The sequence below is a fragment of the Schistocerca nitens genome, chromosome 1, assembly GCF_023898315.1.
Source record: "Schistocerca nitens isolate TAMUIC-IGC-003100 chromosome 1, iqSchNite1.1, whole genome shotgun sequence".
Taxonomy (NCBI): Eukaryota; Metazoa; Arthropoda; class Insecta; order Orthoptera; family Acrididae; genus Schistocerca; species Schistocerca nitens.
Genome location: NC_064614.1, coordinates 714,950,727 through 714,978,666, shown reverse-complemented (window position 1 = coordinate 714,978,666; position 27,940 = coordinate 714,950,727). Strand labels below are relative to the sequence as shown.

Below are 27,940 nucleotides of genomic sequence, written 5' to 3'. Positions count from 1 at the left end.
TGTACTTCACACTGATTTGCAGAGTATCGATGTAGATGCAGATGAATTCAGTACTAAGCTGCACAGCAATCCCATCTTTCCATTTCTAAATCTCAATCATGTTGTTTTCTGATCTAGGTACAGAAATTAAAGCTAGTAGTATAAAGTATGCAGTAGGTATTTAATAAAACAGTGGAAACAGTAGATTTTTGAAGGTGTGGCAGTGTTCTTAATTTTACGATGTTAAACACAACTGAAGTATATAAATAGTAGTGTGTTGTTGTTGTCTTTTGTCCATGGACTGATTTGATCCAGCTCTCCATGCTAATCTATGCTGCACAAGCCTTTTCGTCTCTACATAACTGCTGCAGCCTACATCCATTGGGAAGCTGCTTACTGTATTCAAGCATTCGTTTCCCTCTGTAATTTTCAACCCCCACAATTCATTGATGCCTCAGTATGCCCTATCAACTGACCCCTTCTTTTAGTCAAGTTGTCACAAATTTCCTTTTCCTTCATTTTAAGTTAGTACCTCATTAATATTCAAACTACTCCTTTAATTATCAACATTCTTCTTTAGCACCCACATATTGAAAGCTAGAGGATTTTGCTTGTGTGAATGTGTGCGTGTTTTCAGTTTGTGAAGAAGGACTTTTTTGTTCAATAGCTTAAATGTTTAGCAGCCTCTTCATTGTGCCCGTCTGCAAATGAATACCTCCTCCATTTTGTGAGATTCAATATCTTGTGTGTTATTTAAGGATATAGACTGGGCTTTGTCTTTTTGCTTATTTGATTCTCTGTTGCCTTTATAGCATAACAAGCCAGGACCACCCCACCTGCTATTGTTGCACTCCTACTAATAATTTTTTTTCTATTCATTTTCCATTTCGAATCTAGTCCTCTAAGTAATGTATAGGAAATACATGCTCTAATCTCTCAAAACGTATGTCAGGTGATACATCATGTAAATTCATTAATCAGACTACAATTATTCATATGCTGATTACAACAGCACATTCAGTTTACCTAGTATGTATGTTAATTGAAAGTTATTAATATCTGAAAATTTTACTACAGTACAGCATATGGTATTTTGACTGAACTAATCTGCCATATTGAACACGCACATGTACAACCAGAGACCTAAGGCTCCAGACTTAACAGGAACATGTTTTAATTCTCCTAAAACTAATTACCTTAAAAGCTAATTAGTATTGATCTTTAGACACACCAAATTTTCTATTGCAGATTTTGCCATTGTACTCATTAGATTTCTCCTTTTATGACTATACTTTTGTCATCCTAACTTTTCTGGGCCAAATGACATTTCAGTAAGTAATAAGCCTCAAATTAAAAAGTTGCATCATTTTTATAATTTTAAATATGGCAGCTGTGATCATAAATAGTTAATTTTCAGCATATACACACAAAAGAGTTCCGTAACCTTTTACATTTTATTAACTCACTACATATTTTGTGAACCAAGTTATTGTTGAGCCATACAGTTCATCCAAATTAGTAAATTCTAACCTAGCAATTTTATAAACAAATATGTAATTTCCAAAATCCAAAATTTTTCTTATGCCGTGTTATTAATACCCATCCACCCAAAAATTTTCAGTGTGTGCTCCAAAATCACACAAGCAGTCCTGGGTGATCTCATACATGACTGACATCTCCCTCAGTATCTGCCACTTGTATTCATATGATGAACATCTTTTTTGTAACTTAACTTGTACTATCTTTTATTAACTTCTTTGAGTCAATAATTTATTCTGGTCACACATTTTTGTTAACATGATAATCATCTATGTATTAGTGTCGTATACCTGGAAATCTGGCGTATTCAATGACTGTAATTGAAAGCAAGCTTCAGTATTAAACTGTGAGAATTAATTATTTGAAAGTTTACTGTAGATAATTTGCTCATGTCATACTGATTAATGGGATGCTGAAAGTGCCTGCCTGTGAAAAATGTTTTATGTAAGGGCTGAAAATATTCATCATGTTGCTATTTGTGACCATTCACTAAAGCATGTGGTGTAAGTTATTGGAAATATTTCCCATGCAGCCATTTTTACAGAAATGTAATGAATGTCCTTTGATGAGAGACTGATGCAGAATAGAATTAACTGGTAGGCAACCTTTCAAATTCACTATTTCCTGGCTTGAAGCTACCCTGTCGTATTCTGTTGTGGTCCTTACCACTGTTTCCATCAATTGTCACCTAATGCTCCCTTTGAAACTCTCAGCAGCCTTTGACACAAGCTCCTTAATTCTATAATTTCTTCAGTTTGCCCTCCAATTCATAACCAATAAATTATGGTCAGAATTCATATCTGTCTCTGGAAATATCCTTTAAAACCTTGTTTTGAAATCATCTTAATATTATGTAATCTATCCGAAACTTACTGGTATCACCAGGTCTCTTCTATGTACACAACCTTGTTTCACACTTTTTAAACCTCGTGTTAGTAATTATTAAACTACGCGCAAAATACTACCAGGTGATTTCTTCTTTCATTCCTCTTCCCTAGTTCAAGTTCTCCTGCCAAGGTTCCTACCCATCTTCTTCCTATATTGTATTCCAGTCCCTCATCACAATTAAATTTTTATTCTCATTACTATTCAATGATTACTTTTATCTCATCCTGCAGTTCTTTAATCTCTATATCATCTGTGGAGCTATCATAGCACCTTACTTTCATTCCTGTGTTCTTACTCGTTATTATATCTACTACTGCAATTCTCCTATTTGATTTTGCATTTATAACCTTGTAGTCATCTTACCACAGATTCTACGCTTCCTACCTCAGCACTTCACTTAATTCCCAGTTTATCTAATTTCGACTTACCCATTTTTCTTTTCTAGTTCTTTAACATAGTTACTGGATAAGGGATCTAACATTCCAACCTGAAGAATGACAGTTTTTTTTCTCTTGATGACAATAGCTTCCTGAGTAGATCTGAATGGGGGACTATTTTGTCTACACAATATTTTACCCAAGAGGGTGCTATCAACATGAAGCCATATAGTAGAGATTCACATTGTTGAGAAATATGATGACTGTAGTTTCCCCTTGTTTTCAATCATTCACAGTACCAACATAGTAAGGCTATGTTGCTTAAGGGTACAACACCAGACCAGTCAATCATCCATACCAATACCCCGGCAACTATTGAAAAGGCTGCTGCTGCCTTGCTTCAGGATCCACATGTTTGTCTGACCTCTCCACAAATACCCCTCAAATGGCTTGGCTATCTGTACTGCAGAGTCACGTAAGCTGCTCCATCTCGGGAAGGTCCATGGTTTGTGACAGGTATCACAGTGTAGTAACTAACAGTCATTTGTCAAAGCGTTTTTGTACCTATTTCACTTTCTTAATGTGTTCCTTTACACACTCAACATTCATGACGATAAATACTGGTACTCCTTTATGATGAGATCTATAGGAAGTAATGATTAAATTAATGCAGAAAAAATATTGAAGTATTATGGAGAGAATTTGACAGTAGTCATAATTTTGAATAAACAGGGTGTTTTACCTTTAGACTGAATTACTCCTTAAAACAATATTGTGAGATTTGAAATTAAATTGACTGAAAAATTAAATTTCACAAAAAATAATAAAGATGCTTGATTAATGTTCCACACAGTAAAAATTAGTTGGTTTCCTTACAATACTGAAGAAATATGTTGAAACTTAATACACTAACTTTATGCACTATGACAATACAATATGTACATAATTTTCACTTTGATGGTGGCAGTAGTAAGAGTTTTTACTTTAAAATCTTACCCTGTTTCGAAGTTTTTCACGCATGAATCTACGGAATGTATTCAGAACAACATTTACATATACAGGAGCATTGATGAAGTCGAGTCGCCGGATTCGTACTGGATAGCAGTCCTGCAATAGTCAAGCAATCTGATTTAATAAGATATTCTCATGAAAATACATACAAATATTAAAATTGTACATAAAAGATTTACATTTTTTACAAACACTTAATTTCCAGGGCTTTTTAATGAGCGAAGATAAACTTTACTGTTAACAATTACTTTGTCTCAAATGAAAGTCTTCATATTGCAGAATAGATGATATTTTGATGCCAAACAGCAAGATGAGCAAGTAGGTGGACAAACAGATAAGTAAATGAGGGAGTAAAATGAAGCTGAAAAGAAATGGTGAAATTCATGGAGAGAAAATTTATTTAAAGATTATGATGGTCCACAAACATAACATATTGGTCCAAATATAAGCCACACCCTTAATTTTGAGGGGATAGGGAGGAGGAAGACAGAAATTCAGTGCAGAAAAATTTATCACTTTACCTATTTGCAAAAACGTGTTAACAATATGATCACCCTGAAATCACATTTTGAAATGCTGTAATGTAGATAAATTGCACAGAAACACCAGCCTTCAAACTACAGTGTTACTGATGTCACTTAACTTCACTGTTGGGATTCGTTTGGGGGAAACAACAAAATCAGACAGTGATTGAGAATGCGTACATTATTCTTTAGCCAACAGGTCCGCTTTGTCTTATTTACTCTTAGTTCTAGTTTCACAGTTCTTGGTTTACTTTTGTTGTTAAGCTCCCTGATGGCTAATCAAGTGAATAATCTTGTCAACTTGATCTCCATTTCTGTATGTTTTTGGCTGAAACGATGGAAGCTGCCTATAAATAGCTGATCTCAAAATTAAAAGATAAAGAATAGGCCTCAAGCAATGTACAGGAAACTTTACTTCATGTTGTGATATTAAAGGAACCCAGATAGAAGGACAGCTTTTGCACTTAGAAGAGGACCTACACAAGCAGATTAGGGATCTGTAAAATTGAGGTGCAGGATGTGACAACATGACTATATACCAATAAGTGTTGAATATGACAGTTTGCCCGCTGCAACTAATTTCATTTTGTCTCTGAAGTTGAAAATACAAATATTGAAGTTCCTTCTGGAGAAGCCTAGATTTGGTATTTACCCAAAGAGCATTACTAGCAATTTTACAAAGTTTTCTGTGAAGGGTAACAGCTTGGATGCCCAAGCAGTCAAAATGGCATCACATGGATCTCCATTTGAAGGCTATTGTGTATGTAAATCATTGGATTAAACATTGCAACAAGTGTTTCAGTTCAAGTAAATTGATGACAGAATTCCATCAGAATTCTGCTGACATCTGAGGAAGCTATGTCAGGTGAAACACTACACTAACACAACTATCACTTTCAGTGGAAACAGTGATGGTGACATGTAGAACGGGTATGTTAACTCTGTGCTTGCAGTAGCAGACATGGTGCACACTATAGTGAGCCAGGCGAGTACCTCGGCAGTGACACGGTATCTAGTGACATCCACATTGGAAAGACTGCAGCTATATGGCATGAACAACAGGTTTACATCAACGAGCAGCTTCGAAGTCGGATATACCAGATGGATGCAATTCAGAAGCAACTGTTAGCACTAACCAATAAGCACAAGGAGAGATAAAGAAGAGGGGCATCCAACCAGCCAGCAGAATCAAACAGACAGCCAGATGGTGCAAGGAGGACAAAATCACCAGGAGTGTTGGTGCTGCAGGTGTTTAGGTGATCAGGCTATGAGATGCAGACCTTCCTGCTCATTCCCAGTAGGTGCAGCATATTACACAGTTCCAAAAGAGCACCAAAGTGTAAATGAGGGAGTTGCCCCTCCTTCTGTAGATACCTGCAGTGACAATCACAAGTAGCCAAAATCCAGCACACCAGATGATTCCCCACCTGGGGAACTTAAGCCGACTAGTTGCTGGTCTTTTCATTTGACATCACAATGGGTGACTTACATGTTGATAATGATGAAATGATGATGAGGATTGCATTACACCCACTCCCAAAATGGAGAAAATCTCCAACTCAGCTGGGAATCGAACCTAGACCCACTGCACAGCAGTCAGACATGCTGACCACTCAGCAAAGGGGGATGGACCATTGGACCAGTTTTATGCAATAAACTGGCCACGTCAGCAAGTGTATCTGCTCACATTTTGCACCATTCTCATGTGAAAGACAGGAAAGCTGATCAGCACTACCTTATTGATTTGGGCTTGGATGGAAAGTACGACCACAGCGGCAGATGCAACTCTCCACCTTACAGCAGCTAACAACTCACCCATGACAATTTATGATGAATGTGAAGCAACAGTGAACCTAGCCTTCAGTAGAAGTTCAAATGAGGGTTCACACTGGCAGATGTCAGTGAATCGATATTTGGTGCAGACTTCATACAAGACCAAGAATTGGAAATAAAGCTAAGTATTGCACAAATTAAGGTGGAAAGTGGTGCTAATAATGTCATTGCCTCAAACCAATAATTTGATTAGTCCACAAGCTAGAAAAAAGACTGTTGGTCAATTAAAGATAGTACTGCATACTATGATGAATGAGATTAAGATGACATACGGCCAACCAATCTGTCACCAACCATGGCATTACACTGTTTCTCAGTAGCGAAAGTGAATTTTAAAGAGATGTTACAAGCGGGCACCATGCAAGGCTCTGATGGCCCATGGGCATCAGTGTTACTCCTAGTTACAAAGAAAAATGGCACCTGGAAGCCATGCAGCAATTACCACTGTTTAAACCCACAAACGATACTTGATTACTATCCCATTACTAACCTAAGGGATTTCATGAACATTTGAGCTGGAGCTACAGTCTTCAGCATTGTTGACTGCACAAACACTTATAACCATATGCCAGTTGCAGAAGATAGCATTCCCAAGACAGCTGTGATAATGCCTTTTGTTCTCTTTGAATACATATGTGTGATAATTGGTTAAAAGATTCAGCACAGTCACAGAAGAGGTTTGTACATGAAGTAGTATGGGTCTTACAGATGTGCTTTGCCTACTTCAACAATATTGATATTTTTCAAGACAGCCAAATTACATGAGGAATACCTTAAGGCAGTGTTCAACAGGATACATTAATATTGGTCTGGTGACCAATGGGGTAAAATGAATTCTGTGTCAAAAACAGGTGACTTTTCTAGGTCTCACAGTCTCAGCACACTGTATTTGTCCTCTCAAAAAGAAGGCAGAGGACATAAAGAACATTCCTTCACCTATGGATTACCAACAGTTAAGAAGATTCCTGGTGATCGTCAACTTTTATGAACATCACCTGCCCAGAGCAGCAGAGATGCAAGGCATCACTGACAGACACACTGGCTGCATCCCCTGCCACTGACACCCATAATGCAGCATGCCTTTGAAAATATAATGGGTAGTTTGCAACAAGAAATCCTCTTATCCCACCTGGACCATAATGTACCATTAGCAACAGTTGTGGATACCAGCCAACAGGCTATCAGGGCAGCTCTCCATCAATGTGTTGAGGTTTTCTCCCAGAATCTGATGGAGGCACAAAATAATGGGAGTGCATACGATCAAAAGCTGCAGGCCCTTTATAAAGCTGTACTACACTTTCACTCTTGTACTGAAGCTAGACTATTCACAATATACACAGACCATAAGCCTATCACTTTCACTTTTCACAAGATCAATGAACGTTGCACACCTTGGCAGTTCCATCAGCTAAAATTCAATGAGTAATCCATATCAGACCTATGATGCATAAGAAGGGCAGAAGATATAGCGGCTGATTTTTTTTTCTTTTTTTTTTTCTTCTTCTCTAGAGTTGGTGCATTTTCTTTTGCAATAAATTATGATCAACTTAGGGCAGCACTAGTTACAGACAAGCAGCTGCAACAATATTTGCAAGATGGTTCATCAGCTTTTTTTTTAGCTCAACAAGTGTGGTTGCTAGACGCAAAGGACCTTTTTTAGTGTGGCATGTTAACAATGCAAAGCTGACAAACATGTACATAAGCCAATGGGATAATTTACTAAAGCAACAAGTTGTTTCTCTCACTTTCACATAGACCTTGTCCATTCTCTCCATCATTAAATATTTACAGCTGTAGACAGATATACTCATTGGGCACAAGGAACACAAACCAGTCATATATCAGCAGAAATGACATCAAGGGCCTTCTTATAATGTTGATTTCCTGTTTTGGCTGTCTGCCTTGTGCCAGCATAGATTGGTGGAGACAATCTGAGGGACAATGTTCCTCGAAGTGTCTAGATAGAGCAGGTTCCAGCACAGTCATGTGCCAGGAACCATCCTACAAGCAGTGGGATTGTAGAACATTGGCATAGAACACTGAAAGCAGTGCTTCTGCGTCATAACAACAGCTGGTCAGCCATGCTATCACTGGTTTTTCCAGGGCTTCGCACAGCCTTTAAACCAGACATTGGAACATGTACAACAGAAACTGTTTATGGAGATACATTTCACCTGTTGTCTTGAGCTTTTTTTTTTTTTTTTTTTTTTTTTTTTTTCCCCCAGTGAAACTGATGCAAATGGAACCATAGCTACCTTATATGATGCAACAGATCAATCTCCAAGTAACTAAGCTGCACCTTTCATCAGTGCCCCATCATGAAGCACAGAGAATGTTCATCAACAAGGCCCTTAAAACATGCTCACACATGATTTTAGGAACAGATGTGGTACGCTCACTACTGAAACCATCACACTCTGGACCTTTCAAGAAACACAAAGTCCAGATAATGCACAATGACAAATCTATGACGGTATGTGGGTGCAGGTATATCTGGCATATTTGCTACCTCCAGACATACCTGCACAACAAGAAGATAGCTTGGATACTACACCAGTGACTTTGATTAAATTGGATACAGATACTGATCAGGCAACAGCAGCATCACCCTCGACTCAGCAAATGAGCCAGCAAGAAGTGCCGAAGAAGTCAGTAATCTATACAATGGTAGGTCAAAGGGGATGATGTAAATACACACATATCCCAGGAGCCCTGCTCTACCACAGGGGGCTTGAGGGGGGTCTGAAAAGTGTCAAAAGTCAGACAGGGATTGAGAACACATATATTATTTTTTCACAGACCAGCCACGTTTGCCTCATTATTTTTTGAAATATTGTATATTCGATGAATTGCAAACTGTTTTAGCATCAGCTGTATGGGTGTAGCTATACTACCTATATGTGACATCAAAGTTTGTGCCAGACTGGGACTTGAGCCCAGATTTCCTGCTTATTGCAAGCGGTCACCTTAACCACTTAGGCTATGCATGCATGCTTCCCGAGCCAACTCAAACTTCCATACATCATACTGTTTACTTCCTTTTCATAGTCTGATTAGTCTATGGCATAAGGAAATAGACAGCATGACGTGTGGAAGTTTGTTAACTTGAGTTTGTGTGTGTCTCTGTATATTTATGGCTGAAATGATGGAAGCAGCCTGTAGGTTCATTACAGGCAGTATTTTTGTCACTCTCTTCCCAAAGTATGTTATCATCACTACTATCCACAAAATTAGACACACAGCACATCATGAACCTTTCAATGACAGAATCTAGTGCTATTGGGCACCAAGGAGAGAGACTCCACTCATGATTTTTTAAAAAATTGACTGAGTGCATGACTCCATTCTAAAGGCCAGTTAGAGCAATAAATGTTTTATTGATGGTGACACCAAGCACTTGCAGTTTTGAAGTCATGCCTCTGGGCATATGGATTAGGTCTGTCTTCATTACAGTGCCTTTATTCTTTACTTCAGGTATGATATGAACTTTAAAGCCATCCAACATTAGCATGGCTTTTTTACTGAGCAGCACACTAGGTCTTTGATCCTAACAGTAGCTGGTCAGTTCATCATTAATTCTGTAATCATCTAGCTTTTATTTTGGCAGTGGACAAATATTCCTTAGGCATATTTCATGTGGGTGAAGTTTTGTACATAGGAATAACAAAGGGGGCATATTTTGTCCCTCTACAGGAACTGCTAACATCACAGTATTTCTTTGTTTTAAATTTCCAGTTGTTCTTAATGAGATACTTTTTACACTTTTATAGTTCACTGTCATATTGCTTGTCATGTTCCAAAATATGGACATTGTGTAGGCATTACTGATCTGGTCCAGAGGGTAAGACAGCCATGGCCACATTGGCTTACGTGCCTCACTACATTGACAAGTTTCTTGATAAAATCTTGTTGCAATCTATGTGCCAGTGAAGTACTTAGTCAAAGAGAGAAGTTACTTTATGCATAAACGTGGGGAATTAACCAGTACTCCCACAGAAATCTATCTGTGCTATGTTTAAGGTCTTCACAATTTCCAGTTCTTTAACTGGATTATTTGTTGAAAAATAGGTATCTCATCTTTCCTGTTATATTGTACAAAGAAAAGAACCCCTAATTTCAAGTTAAGAACATTTCCTAGCTTTTGACCTTCTGCAGGATTTACTTGATGAAACAACTGTTTGTGGTTTGTTCTCTACCGTAAACCAACAATGCACATTCGAGTCGTCCAATCCACACTTTGTGTTGAGTTTTTTATTAAATGTACACTACTCTTCACATAATGGATAACTTTGTGTTTGAAATTTATGCCATAACTGCATCAAATTCTGCGTTTGTAATGATTTTTTATTGATGTTATTACTCAATGGTGAAGAAAAAAATTTACTCTTTAGTTAGGGGAAAACTGCACTGCCCTGTCGTGTAAAATAATGGAAGTGGGAGCTGGATGGCAGTCACTAGCTAAATGAAACTTCAAACATCAGGGATGACTACATTGTCATATTCTATACAACTACTGACTTCCAACAACTAACAATATTGTTGCTCCATTTCCAGCTAAGAAACAAACACTACAGCTGAAGTTTCTATTATGTAAAATAAATTGGTATTTGTAGGGTCCTAAAGATAAACTGAAACCTAATTTTTTGGTAGAAAATTTTATGGAAAAAGCATGGTTTATAAATGCCAATATGGTGTATTGAATGCAAGGCTTTAAATGTACATGCCAAAGGGCAGATGTCAGCTGTTTTGTACCACCTAGATCAAACTGATTAGTAGAAATGGGATGTTGCATTCTAGATGACTTAAAAAATAATCACAGCTGCATTTAGTGAGGGGCAGAAGCAGGAACAAGTTAAATACTAATTAAACTGCATGTCTCTGTTCTAAAATATAAAGTTAATACCAGTTGCTAATGTGTAGTCTGAGTCTTATGTGGTGCTGTGGAGTAAAAAACCATTGACTGCTGGGGCTGGCATGTTGTTCCACTTATGTATATATGATAGCAGCATCTGGGTGGTCCCTGAGAGGACTGCAGTGACATATGGCACAGGGAGAAAAGAGTTGGGAACCCTAGAAGTTACAGCCTATGACAAGACAAAATGACACTAGTTGGTGCAAAAGGCCAGCATCATTTCTGAAACTGTTGCTATAGCCTCCATGCAGTCTCCAAATACTGTCTCATGGTCATGTAAAGTGTGTACCTATGATCGTGGTTAAAATTGTCACAGTTTATTCTAATTTCTGACATCTCCTTTATGATGGGAGTCCAAATATGATGACACATGAGTGGCCTGCTTTGGTAGGTTCCAGACTTTGCTATCATGCCTACATAAGTGAACACTAAGCTATAATAATACTCGTAAGATAAAAACAGTGAGAGTTTAAGATATGAAGAATAAAATTAAAAGCCTCCTTTTCTTAATCATATCTTTTCATTCATTTTATCAGAGGAAACATTAAAACATTATGAATCACTTGGGGGAAAACATTGCAAAATCTAGAAGTTTCAGATGGACTAATCTGAAAAGTTACATTGTAGTAGAAATACTTTAATCAATGCCCTGTCTCTTGCATGTTTTCTTATATTCATACCTCATTTGTGGACTTCAGTATCTATTTAACATTACAAAATGAAATTAGGACATAAGTCTTCCTTATTTAACAGGTGCAACTTGTGTCACAGTGATCTCATCTATACAAATACTGTATAGACTCATAAATAAATCATTCTTCAAGAGCACCTCTATGTCAGACATATTTCACAAAAACAATATTATGAGAAGGAAAGTTGCTACTCATCATATAGTGGAGATGCCGAGTCGCAGGTAGGCACAACAAAAAGACTCTCACAATTATGGCTTTCAGTCATTAAGACCTTTGCCAACAATAGACACACATACGCACATGCACACATACTCACGCAAATGCAACTCACACACATGACTGTAGTCTCAGGTAACTGAAACCACACTGCCAGTGTGGTTTCAGCTGCCTGAGCTGCAGTCGTGTGTATGAGTTGTGTTTGCATGAGTGTGTGTGCGTCCGTTGTTGACAAAGGCCTTAATGTCCGAAAACTATAATTGTGAGAGTCTTTTTGTTGTGCCTATCTGGACTCAGCATCTCCACTATATGGTGAGTAGCAACTTTCCTTCTCATAATACTGTTACATTCCATCCAGAATTTTCCACTGTTTGATATTTCACAAGAATCAGTATGTAATGAAACTAACAGAATAAGTGTAGTTAAATTTGACATTCCAGTGTCCAATTATAGATTCTCATTTTATTTATTTTATGTAGACATGAATTCTAGAAAGGAAGCAAGGAAGATTAACGTTTAATACCTACCAGTGATAAAGTTATTGGAGATTGCACAAGCTAGCACTGGAAAAGAATGGGGAAGCAAACTAGTCGTGACCGTTTCAAAGGAACCACCCTGGTAGGAATTTTAAGAGATTTGGGTAAATAAACAAAAACTTAAATCTGAATACATGAATGGGTGTGTGAGTCATCAACACTCTGAGTGTGAGTCCAGTGGCTTACTTCATCCACCGTGTATTCTGAAGTCACCGTATTTTGTGAACATTGTAACACATGCTGCACATGTTTCAGTATTTAGTGGCATTTTATAACAACTATTAACATGTAATTTTTATTCAAGCTAACACACTTTGCATAAGAATCATGTACAGAACACAACTAAGTCTACTGTAAAAGCAACAAAGATTACTAACCTGCCATGCATGAACAGCATTTCGTATGATCTTTATAGTTAGTTGTCTGGCATGACCAACACCAATTCCAGCTAGATCTATGATGGCAATAACACCATACACAGAAATGGTCTCATCCATCTCTAAAGCACGGTCAAGAACCATCATCCCTGTCTTGAACACATCATCCTGGCGATGCTTTGCTGGGTTGTGAACTGCAGCACGAATGATTACCACAGTGTTGTGATGCTCATTGTGCTTTCTCAGTGGTAGGAAAACACTGCAAAAGATATTAGAATATAATTTTGTGACAGTTTATTAGAAATGTGAGTGGAAATGTAGTATACTACATTTTAAACATTATTTCTTAATGTAACAAAGGACTGCCACATCAATTACATCATTCCTGTCAATACATTCTCTATATTCCTACAACCTGGTAGGTATTGAAAGTTCCTCTTTTTCAGCAGACCATACAATGTTTCTGTTTTCTATGGAGAGAGATATAAAGCTTTTGTCAAAAATTTTTTGAAAATAAATTCTTAGTTGCAAACGTCACAAATGTTTATGTTTAGGCCAACATCCTATAGCTATTGTGGACTGCCATAACAGGAAGATAACTGAAATGCTTGATGAAACAACACACATGGTGGAAAGGTACTCCAATATACACTTAGTGTGTTTGCTAGAGGCTTACTCAGGATTTAAAGGTAGCTTTGTTGCTGATTCTTGAATTCTTCCAGGTGAAATTTAGTAGTCATGGTAACATCAACATCAATTTTCAACTAGGTTCTAAGGTCATTCTTAATTCCTTTTAATGAGTAGCTAAAAAGCTGAAGATCAGGACAGTTCCATTTTTTAGATGCCTACATCACAAGCTAACTTGAGCAGAAGAAAGAAAATGTATTTGCACGTGAATCTGAAGAATTGGGTGTAGTAGTAGTAGGAGGGATGAAAAAAATGCACAGTTCTCATACATTAACAGATAAGAGAGAGTAACTGAGATGAATGAAGATTTTGTGGACTATTTCATCTAGCTTCAATCTCAAGAGTGAAAAAAGTATGTATACAGGAAATCAGAGCTACGTCATAAACAGACAAAATTTAAGAAGAAGACACTCAAGTGCAATCAGTCTTCAAAAATTTATCAGTATTTATCATGTTTATAATTAGCTTAGAATTCTAAGTTTCTACAGCATACAGGAAAAGAATTACTAGAAAATTAAAAACAAGTACAAGATGGTGAGAGGAATATTAACTTCTCATATAAAGCTGCTACTGGCCAAGCAAAAGCACTGACAATAATCCAGTATTAGAGAAATGTAGCTGAAGAAAGAAGGGAAAAATAAAGGCTACAGAAAGCACTTTATTTTCGGTACGTCTGTCACAAGAACCCCGTGTAGAGGGAGGATGATGATGATGATGTTTGGTTTGTAAGGTGCTCAACTGACCGGTTATCAGCACCCGTACAAATTCCAAGCCTTTGCTCAGTGCAGTCTCACCACTGTCATGAATGAGGATGAAATGATGAGGATAACACAAACACCCAGTCATCTTGAGGCAGGTGAAAATCCCTGACCCCGCCGGGAATCGAACTTGAGAGCCTGTGCTTGGGAGTCAAGAATGCGGCCACAAGACCACAATCTGTGGACTTTAATAAAGGGAACTTAAAAGGACTACATCAACTTCTTTAATAAAGGGGAATAAAAAGGAGTTCAGAATCTAAATGAGTACCGTGGTACATGGTGGTTGGTTGATAAGTCTAGTATACTTCCACGAAAGAATGGAACATTTTTGTTGCAGCTCCACAGTGGGCATGCTTGATTATTCCAACAATCATAAAAATAATTTCAACAATGTATAGCAAATAATTCATTATTGACAGCCATCTGAAATGGTCAGTATACTGACTGCAATTGAAAATGGAGAAAACCAAATTTCATGCTGTTGTTAAACATTTTCATTTGAAGGGTTAGATTGCTACACAAATTAAAACTGAGTTGGATGAAGTTCAAGTGGACTCTGCACCATCATTGAAGACCATTTACTTCTGCATTAATGAACTTATATGTGGTCAGACAAACACCAAAAATGAAGCATGCTCTGGCCATCCAACTGAGGTCACAACGAAGAAAACCAGTGACAAAATCCATGATATGGTAATGCAAAACCATTGAATAAAATTTTTTGAGATTGTTGAGACTGCAGGCATCTCAACTGAGCAACTGCATAATATCTCGCACAGAGAATTTGCTATGAAGAAGCTGATCACAAGGTGGGTGCCATGGTTTCTCACAATTGACCAAAAGTGTGTCTCGCACAATATTTCATCACATTGTCTGGTGATCTTTAGTCACAACCCACAAGACATTTATCACTAATCTGTGACTCCTGATGAAACCTCAATGCATCATCTGATACCAAAATCAAAATGGCAGTCAAAACAATGGACAAAGGCTGGTGAAAGAGCACAGAAGAAGGCACTGGCCATTTTGTAATTTCGTAAGCGCTAACAATGATGAAAACACATTAACTGGACTTTGAACTGGTTCCTCATTCAGCATATTTGACAGTCTTAACTCCAAGTTAGTGCTTTGTATTCCACACCTTGAAAGTTTGGTTTACTGGGAAGAAATTTCATAGACTGAGGAAATTATAGTTACAGCTGATGAGTGTTTTACAGAGTTTGACAGCACCTATTTCTCCAATGGGATGAAAAAGCTGGAGGATTTCTAGAACAAGTATATATCTCTCAAAGAGACAATGTCGGGAAGTAATGTGAGCTGTTAATGAAACGAACATTTTTCCTTGATTTTTTTACCAGGTAAGAAAAAAACCACTTAAATCAGGAGAAAGTTTAAAGATGCAAACATGCTGGTGGAAAATGATTGCTTTAAAAACTAATTCTGCATACCAAAATTAAGAAATAAGCATAACACCATACAGACTGCAAACGAGAAACCTATTTCAAGCAAGAAAGAGGAAGTGTAATGATAGAATGCATAGATACCTAATCCGTAAAAGGAAACACAAAAGCAAATAACAGACATAGGTGAATCAGGTGATCTAGTTCAGTTGCCTTCTTTTGATAAAGAACATTGATTTAAATACAGTGAGAAAACATTAAAAGTCAGTGGTGTATTTAAGAAACTACAGTATTCAGCATAAAATGTGAAATTTATGGTGGAAAGTGGTCAAGTCAGCTCTCAATTTGCAATAAATTATCAATCTACACAGCTATAAGATAACACTTCTGTAAGATATGTGTTATCTGTGAAACATATTTTCACAGTACTGAAAGCTATAAAGATGTTATCTTCTCTGAAGGCACAACACATGGCAGATCTTCAATTTTTCTCTTGTACGCAGTACATACACCACCGAGTTGGAACAACACTTACTTTAGCCCATACCCAAGAATGGTAATATAAAAGCATCATGTAATTAATGGATTATCAGGATGTTACCCTGAGCATCAAAAGCCTTGGAGGACATTATCAAATGAATAGCTGATGGACTACCTTGATGCTTATAACATACACGAGATATCTAAATCATGCTTCTGAGACAACAACAGAAACCACAATAGTACATGAACTACATTAACAAAATAATGAAACAAGCCATAGATAAACACAATGAGACTATTTTAATACATTCTGATTTCTGGTAGACGTTTAATAGTGTCAGTTTCAATATCTTCCTTTGAAAATGCATTATTTCAGGTTTAGTACTGTGGTTGAACAGTTACCAGAGAAACAAATATCAGTGAGTTGCTTGTTGATCAGAGAAAAGATAATGGAAAAATATACTATCTGGAATCCCCAAGAGTTCACTCCTTGGTCAGTTGCTTTCATTCCTGTATTATCATTGATATTTCGTATATGTTACAGTCTTGTAGTTATCATTTTATACTGACAATGTGCAGTGGTGTTTCAGTGCTAACCCCAAGAATATCACTTCTGCCCATTTCCACCAAATACGTGGGTGCTCCAGGCTGAAGCACCCAAAAAATAATCTTATGCATAAGCTGCATTGAAATTTCGACCCTCTAAAATATTATTTGTTCATTTCAAATGTGTTTGAGCAAAGACAATCAAGCAACACACTCCCCCATTCCTTCCCTATCTTTGGCAAAGTCAAGGGCAGTTACAACAACAACAATGGAAGTATAAATTGTGTAGGGAATCCCTATTTTCCAGCTTGCTTTGATGTTTCCTTGCAAGTAATGCACTACAATATGTCCGCTCAATTCCTCAACCATTGTTTTTCACCCACTCCATTCACCAACTGTTGTTTTAAGATAACTACTTGCCACTATGGGGCACTAGTAAAGAATAAGCTAGAACACGAAGACACCAATTGTGAGCAACTACCTAAATAGTTTCTTTTTTCTTCTGTTGTTTGTTTCAATAAGATACAGAGTTGTGTGGTCTATGACTGTAGTGACGTTTTTTTTTAATGTAACCTGGACTGTTATCATTTTGTTTGTTCTCTGAGAGACAATGGCTTGGAAGAATGAAAGAGCTTAGTTTGTGGACTGAGAAGTTCTGATTTTTAGAAAAAAGGAGTCTTACAGTCTTAATAGTAAGTACAAGGAAGAGGTTATGCTGACTGGATGTGTGGACCGAAAGCTCTTTACTGGCCAAAAATTTTCACAATTTTCAAACATGATCAATTGACACATGTGGAAAGCTACAACACAATATTGAGTATTTCTTCTTTACATATTTTTGAATTCAAACAATATGGATTAATTTGCAATATGTTTGTCATCTCCATCACAGGTGTATATTAATGGCATTGAACATAGTGAAAAGAATGTTCAGGCAAAAGATAATAAATCCAAGGATCTGTCTTCTGATGCTCAGTACTTTATTAGCAACAAGTTTAAGAAATTCATCAGGCAAGTCACACGACTATGGATGGAAAAAGACTGTTCCTTGAATTTCTTACAGCAAAAAATTGGACGAAGTGTTCTGTAGTGTGTGCCTGCATGTGTGTGTGTGTGTGTGTGTGTGTGTGTCAAAATTCTCAATTCCAATATAGTGCTTCCATCAGCAACTGCTACTTCTGCAGATGGGGATTCATATAAAGCATTTGTTTGAAATGGATTTTCCTAGTGGCAAAAGGCAATTAAATGTTTCATGGTTCATGAAAAATGTACACTTTGTCATTTTTCTGTGACTGCTTTGGCAACTATGAAACAAGGAATCAATATGTCATTTCTTAACTCAAAACATACATTAGGATAAATGAAAAATGTATGCAAGTGATCTTAAAGTTAATAATGTCCCTCTAATTTTTAAGTCATCAAAGAATAACAATTCGGGGTCAAACCAATAAAGTATCAAATATTCATCATTTCGAAAGAAAAACATTCTTGGTTGCAGGGGAAATAATACTTTTACTGACACATTTCACCCTTCTGGAAATCACCATAAAATCTACAAGAAAAAGAAAATAGTATTCAGCAGGATACAGGCTTATCCTGCGGAGCTATACTGGAAATCGAAGGATTTATTAGAGAACTTATTTTAATATACTGCAAAATTTGTATTCATCACATCTATAGAGACTGTTGTGCATACATACAGGGCAAAGAATGGTATGATTCAGCTACTGAGAGCTATAGTGTGGGAAAAACCACAAAAATTTACACCCAGTTCAATCCTTGCCTGAAACCCGAGGGTTCATTTCAAAAAAGCAGTGCTGGCATAGTTGCACACTTACAGGTTAGCAAACCGTGTACCACATTCTGTACACTAAACAATAACTCATTTGTATCACACTTACAAGTTTCCACACAAAACACATACTGTTTGCACTGTCAGTTGCCCAAGTAATCTGCAAACGTGCATCACTGCATTTCTTCAAACATAATATGAGAAACTGATACAATTATCTACTCTCTTAAAAACTTTGCTTTGTAAAAAGGAAAGCTAAATGTGAATTTAAGTAATTTAATTAATGTACATATAAAGCACTTTATGTAAATATCTGCTATTTAGGGCCAACAGTGCTGCCCTTCTTTGCTGGTCAAGTAGCTGCTGCATGTAGTAATGTGGATTACACACTAAAGTTCACCACTACATGAACAAACTAAGAGTGTATACCGACAATATAGTAACCAGTGAAATGATTAAAATAAAATTGTAGGGATTGTAAAATAAAATATAGTGGAAACATACTGAATTGTTAAGCTACTACAGTTATCTTGTGTGATGTTCTTATAAAGTACAACACATAAAGAGAGACATTACTCAGTATTATAAGCAATGTTAAAAACAGTTATAAAAACTGGTTGTGCATGGTTCTTAAGTTACATGTATAATGCTTACTACATGTGCTTTAAACAGGATGCTATTCAAATAAATATTTTAAAAAGTGATAGCACAGAGTCTAAATACGTGTGGTTTCTTGTAATCAGCTGATTGTTAATGACTAACTCTGTATGTATGTGCTAGTGCTTTACTATTTCAATTTCCTTAAGGAGGCTTAGCTTTCTGCCTTTTGGAGCATGATGCAGGATTTCAAGATATTATCACATGTGTGGCTGGCATCTGATTTCTTTCAAATGTTCTGCACATGCAGAATGCCACTTGACTTCACTCTTCTCAGTAAGTTCATGGAATCTAATTTTAAACATTCTGCCTGCCTGCCCTAAGTGCACCTTCTGGCATTCACAGAATCCCAGTTTATAAATGCCAGAGGCAGCATGTTAATCCCTGTATGGCTGGTCATTGTGTAAGTCATTGTGGATTGTGAATGCTATTCTAATGTCAGAATTTTTGAAGAGTTCTGCTAGTTGGTACAAGATGTTCCCCATGAAAGGAAGTACAATGAACTTCGGCTTTAGGACTCCAGATACACTACTACTCGATTACTTATTTCTGCCATTTTTTTGTTTAAATAGTTTACATACCACTTCAGGGTTATATCTAATATTTTGAGCCACATTACTCAGGTTGCATAGCTCCTGACTCATAGTTACTGGGGTTGGATTTGAAACTCCAGTAGTATTGTATCTGACACTTAACGTAAACCTACCATAAGTGGTTCAGTGATCCACAACTCCTCTTTGCATCCCCACCAACATAAATTAACTTTTTTTCAAATCTATGATTGACCACCTGTGTGACACACCTCCTATAGATTTTCGGAAAATGCCCCAGAAAGGTGCAACACGTCAATAAAAGTATTGCTTCCCCTGCAACCAAGACAGTTTTTCTTTTGAAATCCTTCAAACAGTTGCTGTGCCAGATATGCCTTGAAGTGATAAGAATTGCAAATATAAGATTGAGTGATTTGACAATTTTGCATTTTCATAAAGAAATGACTAAAAATATTGATATTATCAAAATTTCCAACAAATTCATAAGTGCAAATGACTTAAGAAGGAATATGTTTAACAGTGAAAGTTAATATATTGTTATTATTATTATTATCTGGTACATAAAGTCAGTCTTTTGTAATTTCTGTTCACAAAAAGCCTTGTACAGTTCTTTTTGAAACACAATAAACATTATTTGCTTTTAGGAAGATTTCTTAATTTTATTTCGTATGAATATTGTACTTTCTTTTAGTAATGTGTTGATAATATCGTTGCCTCTTACAATCATTGTGCATGTGAGTTGTTTAAAGTATAATACTTTATGACTACAGATCTAACTGGAATTTTATTGGTGAATTAAAAGTTGACGAGCAGGCTAATAACTTAATACAGAAAGGATCAAGTAATGTTACGATTACATATGTTGAGAATATTCATTAGCATAGCTTATCCTTATAACCCAAATCCACTATTACAGCAGCATCACAGGCCAGGATCTGTCACAGAGGCCTTTGTGTGGGCGGACATATGGTCAGTGTGTTGCTTTGTTCCCAAGATTGCCCCTTTCCTCATTTCAGACTGAGCTGACCTTAGAAACATATATCCTGTGAGTCCATATTAGTACATTTGTAACTGGGTTAGAACCCATTTCTCTTGCACTTAAGTCAGCCATGTTACTGACTGAGCTAGGGCATCCCAACTTATCCTTACAGTACCTTGCTTTTATGTGTGTGTTATGTCACCACTTGGTGAATAGAGTTTTTTATCCATCCAGTCAAATTATTTAGTCAATAATTGATTGTTTTCATTGTTAAAACAAATAAACAGCAACTCCAAAGAAGTATTATCCTCACAATAGCAAAAATAGGTAGACAGGTAAGTGTGACAACTGTCACATGTGGAGTTTATTTTATTATTATTCTGAAATGTTGATTTGGAGTATGTACAGAAGACTAGAAGTAAAACAGAGCTGTGCTCCATAATGCACAGGCTGACTACCGAGAAATGCAAAATTCAGACCTTACGTTGTATATTCGTGGAGTTGAGTACGTCTTTAGAATGAAGTGGAAAAAGATGTTTGAACTTCTGAGAAGTTAAATTGCTGTGCGGAATATAAACAATGATGTTATGAATGATAAAAACATCCAGTGGAATTGAAGAGCTTGGCTGATGTTCAGCATGTCAGGCATTAGTGAAGCAGACCTGATGTTGCAACATACAATGTGTTTCCTTCAAGATAAAACTGAAAACAAACAGTCCTCACTGCCTTCTGATAAAAGGCCTAGTTATGAAACTAGTCATAGAGCAATAAATTATTCTTTTGAAAATAGTGTGGATGATTGCAGTTTTCTTCCTAACTAATATTTAATTAGATGACCTGGAGTGAGAGTACTAAACAAAATACCCTGAAAAATATGCAGAAACAAGCTTCGCAGTACAGTTCATCGTAGAAAAAGGATTCATAAACTAAAAGGCTGTTGTATCAACTACTGTTGCTGAGGGTAGATGAAATGTGTGTAAATTAGAATGTACATTTTTGGCTATCTGGAAGAGCTAATCTCATATAAGTGGAATGAACAAAAATGAAATGAAAAAAACAAAAAATAGTTATTGACAAATTTCTACACCATTGTGCACTCTTTAGGTATTTGTGAGACATTATGTGAGTATGGCTTCTGTCCCTATCACCACCCATGGGTACGGCACCTTCAGGAAGGACACAATGTCAGCAGGCAGTTTGCAGGTAAGTACTCATAATTACTAATAAAGAATTAATTTTGTTCATTATAAATCTACATTTTATTTGTAAATGAATGGACAAAAATTCCAAGATCCATATACATGTGAATGAAAAGTTTTAAGATGTAAGCAACTTGACTGTCCACATTTTCTATTTACTGCATTATTTTCTTTTATCAGTGCTCCTCTGATAATATGAGGTGTGGTATCAGTGATAACCAACTTATAAGTTCTGTTAATATAGACAACCACCTTAAAAGTGCATGGTATCTCCAACTTCTTCACAATTTATTATCAAAGTACTCCAAGTACGTTCCTTCAGCAGCAAAAGGAAGGTACTTGCATAAGCATGGAACCTTGTGCTTACACCACAAACAGTAGTCCAGTACCAGAATGAAACCTATCCTGGACAAGAAATTAATCACAATAGTGTTGTTGTATGTCCCTCAGTATCACCCAGTCTTTCTTTGCTAGATTTTGATTTGTACATTTGGTCTGTAAAGTGCTGTGAAGTTGGTAATGATATTTCTGAAGACGAATGAAGTCATAAAAAAACAAGAATGATATGTTAATTTGCTAACACAAGTATTTATTCACCAATAACACATGAAGATGGTGAATCAGTTTCAATCATGTCTTTTGAATATAGCTGTGACTACATGTGTGCTGCTTTCTAGGGTTTTAAGTCACTGTAGGAAGTGTGTTGAGAGAAGAACCATGACCTTAAACCAACTCACATTCACTGCATTCAGTATTTACTGAGTTGAGTGAGAGTGGATTGTACTCGGCAGTTGTGCAGTTTGTAGTAATATAGTGAAAGAATGCAATGTTGCTATAATTTACTGTATTTCACCCTTACTGGTAAGTGGCAAAAGGGTTTTGTGGTTGTAAGTGAAGCTTTGATACAACATATTTAAGGAATGCTCTCTCACTGTCCTTGCACCAGCACCACAGAGCAGAAAATAGAGGATATTTGTAAAGTTAGCAAAGGTGATGAGCAACTAACTATGGTTGAAGTATTCCCCCTACAGTTTAAAATCAGTTGAGGAAATGCTCAGTAATTCAAATGTTGGTAGCTTTACAAGAAACTCTCAGAGTACTGAGATTGCAGAACGAGGAGCATAAAATAGAAGATGAAACTTCCAATTCACTTTTCACGACATGCAACAAAGAAAGTGATGCTTCTTGGCAAAAATCACCCCATGTGATGAGGCTTGTGTACGACTGCCAGGCCCCCCCCCCCCCCCCCCCCCCACACACACACCAGCAAGTCAGCCAGTCCATCAAAATTTACGTAAGTCTAACTTGAAGGCATATCAGATGGAGAGGAAAAGGATGGAATGTGCAAGCTAAATTGTCAGTACATATATTATTTGGTCCCTTGAACACCGAAGAAAACTGTATGGTACTTTCATGCTGACCTTACATGATACAGTAACTGCTTTAATTGTGTAGCTGTCAAGAGCTAACAAATACTGCTTCCCATTCATTATAAGGTAAGGATAAGGAACAATTTTAGCATCTGCAATTAACAAAGACAAAGGACAATATATTTCACCATATTCACTAAGCAAGATGTTTAAATTAAATTTCATCTGCAAACACAAATTACTCTGTATCATAAAATACTGTGTGTTGTGTGTTTCACTTTCTTTTACTCCAAAATTTAATTACAAAAAATTACTGAAACAGAAGTGTTATGTTAGATAAAAATTGGATATGACACTAACCCCATATCCAGCATATCCTGTATTTGGCGAAGTGTGGGGCAGCGGTTATCAAACCATTCTGTACACCTGCCACGCATTCCATAGAAGTTCGTTATTTTTCGACGTGTCTTCTCATGGTCATATTTGCATCCTCGCAAGAACCTTACTATGTGCATCGCATCTGTAATCACAATAATGTATGGTAAAGAAAGCTATTTAAAATGACAATTTACAAAATGAATTGAAAGGAAAGGTATTATTAATTTCCTCTCATTTCATCACCATTTCTTATTGTCATGTTTGTAGCCTTGCAAAAATTTTACTATTTGCTTCACATGTGGGGTCAGATTTTCATGGCTTTGCATCTGATATATTCTAAATTGTCTCTATTACCATAATTAGATACAATACTCTCCTGTTATTTTTATATGTACTTATATAGTCAATCTACTACTTTATTTTCTCTAAATTGATATGCCATAACCAAGCATGTGCAACTTCTGTATAAGGTTACATTACGCAAAAATGAAAAAGCAGTATGTATTGCAACAGTATTTCAAGAGTATGGATTTTAAATGCAGTATCAAGTAGAGTAATAAGTAAAATGAACATGTAAAGACTGCTGAGGATAACATATATGCAACTGAGACTCAGGAATTTTATTCAGGTATAAATTACACAATCATGGAAGAAAATTGTGCAAAATCAATTAATAGTATTAATGAAGTAGCCCCACATCAGTTGTGAAGTATCAAAAAATGGAATGCTTAAACATTTAAGCATTTGAAAATATGGTACCAGTATTAATTTTTACGTGTACATAGGAAAATCACAGATAATCTGAGTGAGTAGACAAGTAAGTAGGTAACTAATCTATTCAAACGTACTATTTGCTTACAAGATGATATTTCACATTAAAATATTTTGTTTCAAAATATTTTTATAAGTTATTCTTCCATACAATATTTATTGTTCCGCGGATGAATAAATAAATAAATAAAATAAAAAACACGTAATCTTGTACCTTCTTCAAATTACTACAGAAGAAAAACACTTGAAATAACTTGGAGGAGCACACTACAAAACTGCTGAAGCATCTTAACAAATCTCTATTTGCAATGCAAATTGTGTCAGACATAGGGGATACAAAAATGAAAAAGCTGGCATACTATGCTTACTTTCATTCCATAATGTCATATGGGATTACCTTTTGGGGTAATTCATCAAGCCAAGCTAAAGTTTTCCGGGCACAAAAACGTGCAGTAAGAGTTATATGTGGTGTGAACTCAAGAACATCCTACAGAAGCCTGTTTAGGGAACTAGGGATACTAACTACTGCTTCCCAATATATTTATTCCTTAATGAAATTTGTCATTAAAAATATATCACTTTTTCAAACCAACAGCTCAATTCATAGAATCAATACTAGAAATAAGAATAATCTTCGCAAGAATTTAAAGTCACTTAGTCTTGTACAAAAAGGTGTGCATTATTCAGGAACACACATCTTCAATAACTTGCCAGCAGCCATAAAAAGCTTAACAATCAATGAAATTCAGTTTATGAGAAGCCTAAAGGATTTATTGGTGGCCAACTCCTTCTACTCCATTGATGAATTTCTCAGTAAAACCAACTATAACTTCTGCACAATTTTAGTGCAGTAATGTGTTCATTGTAAATATGTGTGTGTATAAGTACAATCTAACTTCTGCACCATTTCAGTGCAGTAATGTGTTTATTGTAAATAAGTATTATAGTAGTTGTATTAGACGTTTATTACCTTATAAATAAATAAAAAACTTTTTTATTTTAAACTCAGTGCATTAGTATTTGTAAAATGACTCTTTCATACAGTGTTAATTAAAAAATGACGATCATTCCACTTGGGACCTGGGAATAGTACATTAGCTTATTCGTTTTAGTTGTAAATATTGTCATGTATTGTTGTTTTTCTGACATATTCTACATCCTGGAGGACCTCCTCACTACGGATCAATTGGAATGAAAGTAAATCTAATCTAATCTAATCTAATCTAACAAGTAGTCACAACGTAAAAACGTAGTGCGTCGAGATCTGATGTAACAGCAAACTACATCCTTGTAGTAGTAAGAATGTGGTTGATGTGGAAATTGGAACACTATCGCGCAGATCTATGAAGGCTCAAAATTTAATTTAGCATTCTGGTAACAGCTGCTACCTCCGGTGACAATATCGTGTGTATCTGGATCAACTTTGCGCCACTGTTGAAATGGCTTTGAGCACTATGGGACTTAACATCTGAGGTCAGCAGTCCCCTAGAACTTAGAACTACTAAACCTAACTAACCTAAAGACGTCATACACACATCCATGCCCGAAGCAGGATTCGAACCTGCGACCTTAGCGGTCGTGCGGTTCAAGACTGAAGTGCCTGGAACCGCTCGGCCACTGCTGCCGGCTGCGCTACTGTCTGTAACAATTCAACAGTATTTCGTAGAGCGTTAGAAGTTTGACTTCCTATCTCGTGGTTATGTGTAAATATTGTATAAGTAGTATTTTGAAACTACGTTCCCTGAGCTTTCATAACGCAATATCTCGAAAACATTGCCAAGAACGGGATGGAATCTGTACATTGTTATTATCCTGGTACAATGTTCCAGCAGTTACGTTTTCAATTTTGTATGTACGTAAAAGAGAATACGGTATTGTATTCTTACCACGATAGCGGTGCACGAATATTACACGCGCACGTACCAGGATCACTAGTATTCACATAACATGACTAACTCTTAACACAGCAATCTGCTGTCAAAGCTGGCGGTGTTCGGCACGCAAGGCAGCCAACTTACCAGTGTGAGCGTTGAGGTGAGGCTGCGTGAGTAGCCAGGCGCGCACCTTGGCCACTTCTTCGGGCAGACGATCTTCTGCCTCATTGAGTACCTCTGCCGCGTGTCGGAGCGCATCTCCATCCAGTGTTGTAATGTAGCCGTCCTCCACAATCTCCATGACTGCCACCTGCTTCCGCTGCGGACACTACACTCTGGGGTGACTGCCTGTGGGCGGAGCCGAGATACACCAGGTTTAGAGTGCAACAGATAAAGTTCCGCGCTGCAGCAACAAGTGTTTGCTGACAGCCTGCCCTAGACGATTATGATCCTCCTGCTGGAAGTGCTGCTAAAGGGTGGCGATTCAAAGGAGTACACACTGTCAGACTCCTAACAGCATCTCTGCATATGCGATACTGTCTCTCGTTTCTATCGGACGGAGGCTGATCGAGTTCATTGATAAGATAGCTAAAAAATATCACAAAGGAAAGCAACTGTATTAATGTAGAAAAGCAATTAAAATGAAAGCTAAGCGTATTTAGTCCCACTGAGAGGCGATAGTGCAACTCACCCAGGTCTGTACCTCTGCCTCTACAGTGCCAGACTGCGCTCGCTTGGGCTCTGCGCTGTTATACTTTACTACACCGTCCTTCGTTGGCTCCGCTATTGTTCTTTCGTCCCGCCTTTCCCATGTGACCAGAAAACTGTATCCGTAATATTGCGAACGATAACGAACTGTCGGCATCGTCCAATTAGCAATTCCGCGCTGGTACAGTCTGAGAGTCGCAGAAACGGAGCTTCGTGCGCGCGCATGCGCTAGTGCTTAATGTAGTGGGAGTGGGAGACGGGGCAGAGTGGGACCAATTAGACAACAGAACAGCGCTGCAGGGCCGGCAGACACCAGTGGAGGAGCGCAGCTGCTTACTTACGGGTCAGTTTGTGTTCGTTGCACTGTGACAAGAGTTCCTTGGCATGGTTACTTACTATGTACGGTCACACGATATTCGTCAGTTCCCTGAGCGATATATAAGATTTAGTAGCTGTGTGCAGTTACATAGCGTTCCGGAAAAAATCAGACACATATTGACAGATGATACACTAGGGGCCATTCTGAAGAAGAAATGTCGCGTATTTATATTTTCTAGTCTCAGCGGTTCCCATGATTGTAGAATGTCATCAGTGGGGATGGAACAGGTGATAGTATTTGTCTACATATTGTGTTTTATTGTCAGTTTACCCTGACAGCTCACGTTCTATAATGCCACAGTACTTTTAACGGCTCGTGTGGACAAAGTTATCAAAGCTGCTTTTCACATTTGTCTGTCGTCCCTAACTAACTTTTGCAAACAGGGATATGACGGAGAAAGGTCGACAGGTCTAGTCACTCAACAGCACAACTACGACCAATTCAAAACTCAGATCAGATTTACAAACGCAATCACATTCCAGCCATTGTTGCCAAAGGAACATCCTCGAAGCACTTGAAAGCGC

The 27,940-nt window shown here is 37.1% G+C and overlaps 1 protein-coding gene across 1 annotated transcript in view; it reads right to left on the bottom strand.

The window, feature by feature from the left end:
- The window catches only part of LOC126259919 (retinol-binding protein pinta), a 49,584-nt gene extending 22,363 nt beyond the window's left edge, over window positions 1-27,221 (bottom strand). The window contains exons 1-5 of the mRNA XM_049957013.1: window positions 27,021-27,221; window positions 26,474-26,917; window positions 23,667-23,826; window positions 12,885-13,143; window positions 3,780-3,890 (exon numbers count right to left, since the gene is read on the bottom strand). Of these exons, the coding sequence (XP_049812970.1) occupies window positions 3,780-3,890; window positions 12,885-13,143; window positions 23,667-23,826; window positions 26,474-26,630 (687 nt within the window). The 5' untranslated portion in view covers window positions 26,631-26,917; window positions 27,021-27,221. The remainder of the gene's footprint in view (window positions 1-3,779; window positions 3,891-12,884; window positions 13,144-23,666; window positions 23,827-26,473; window positions 26,918-27,020) is intronic.
- Between the last annotated feature and the right edge of the window lie 719 nt (window positions 27,222-27,940).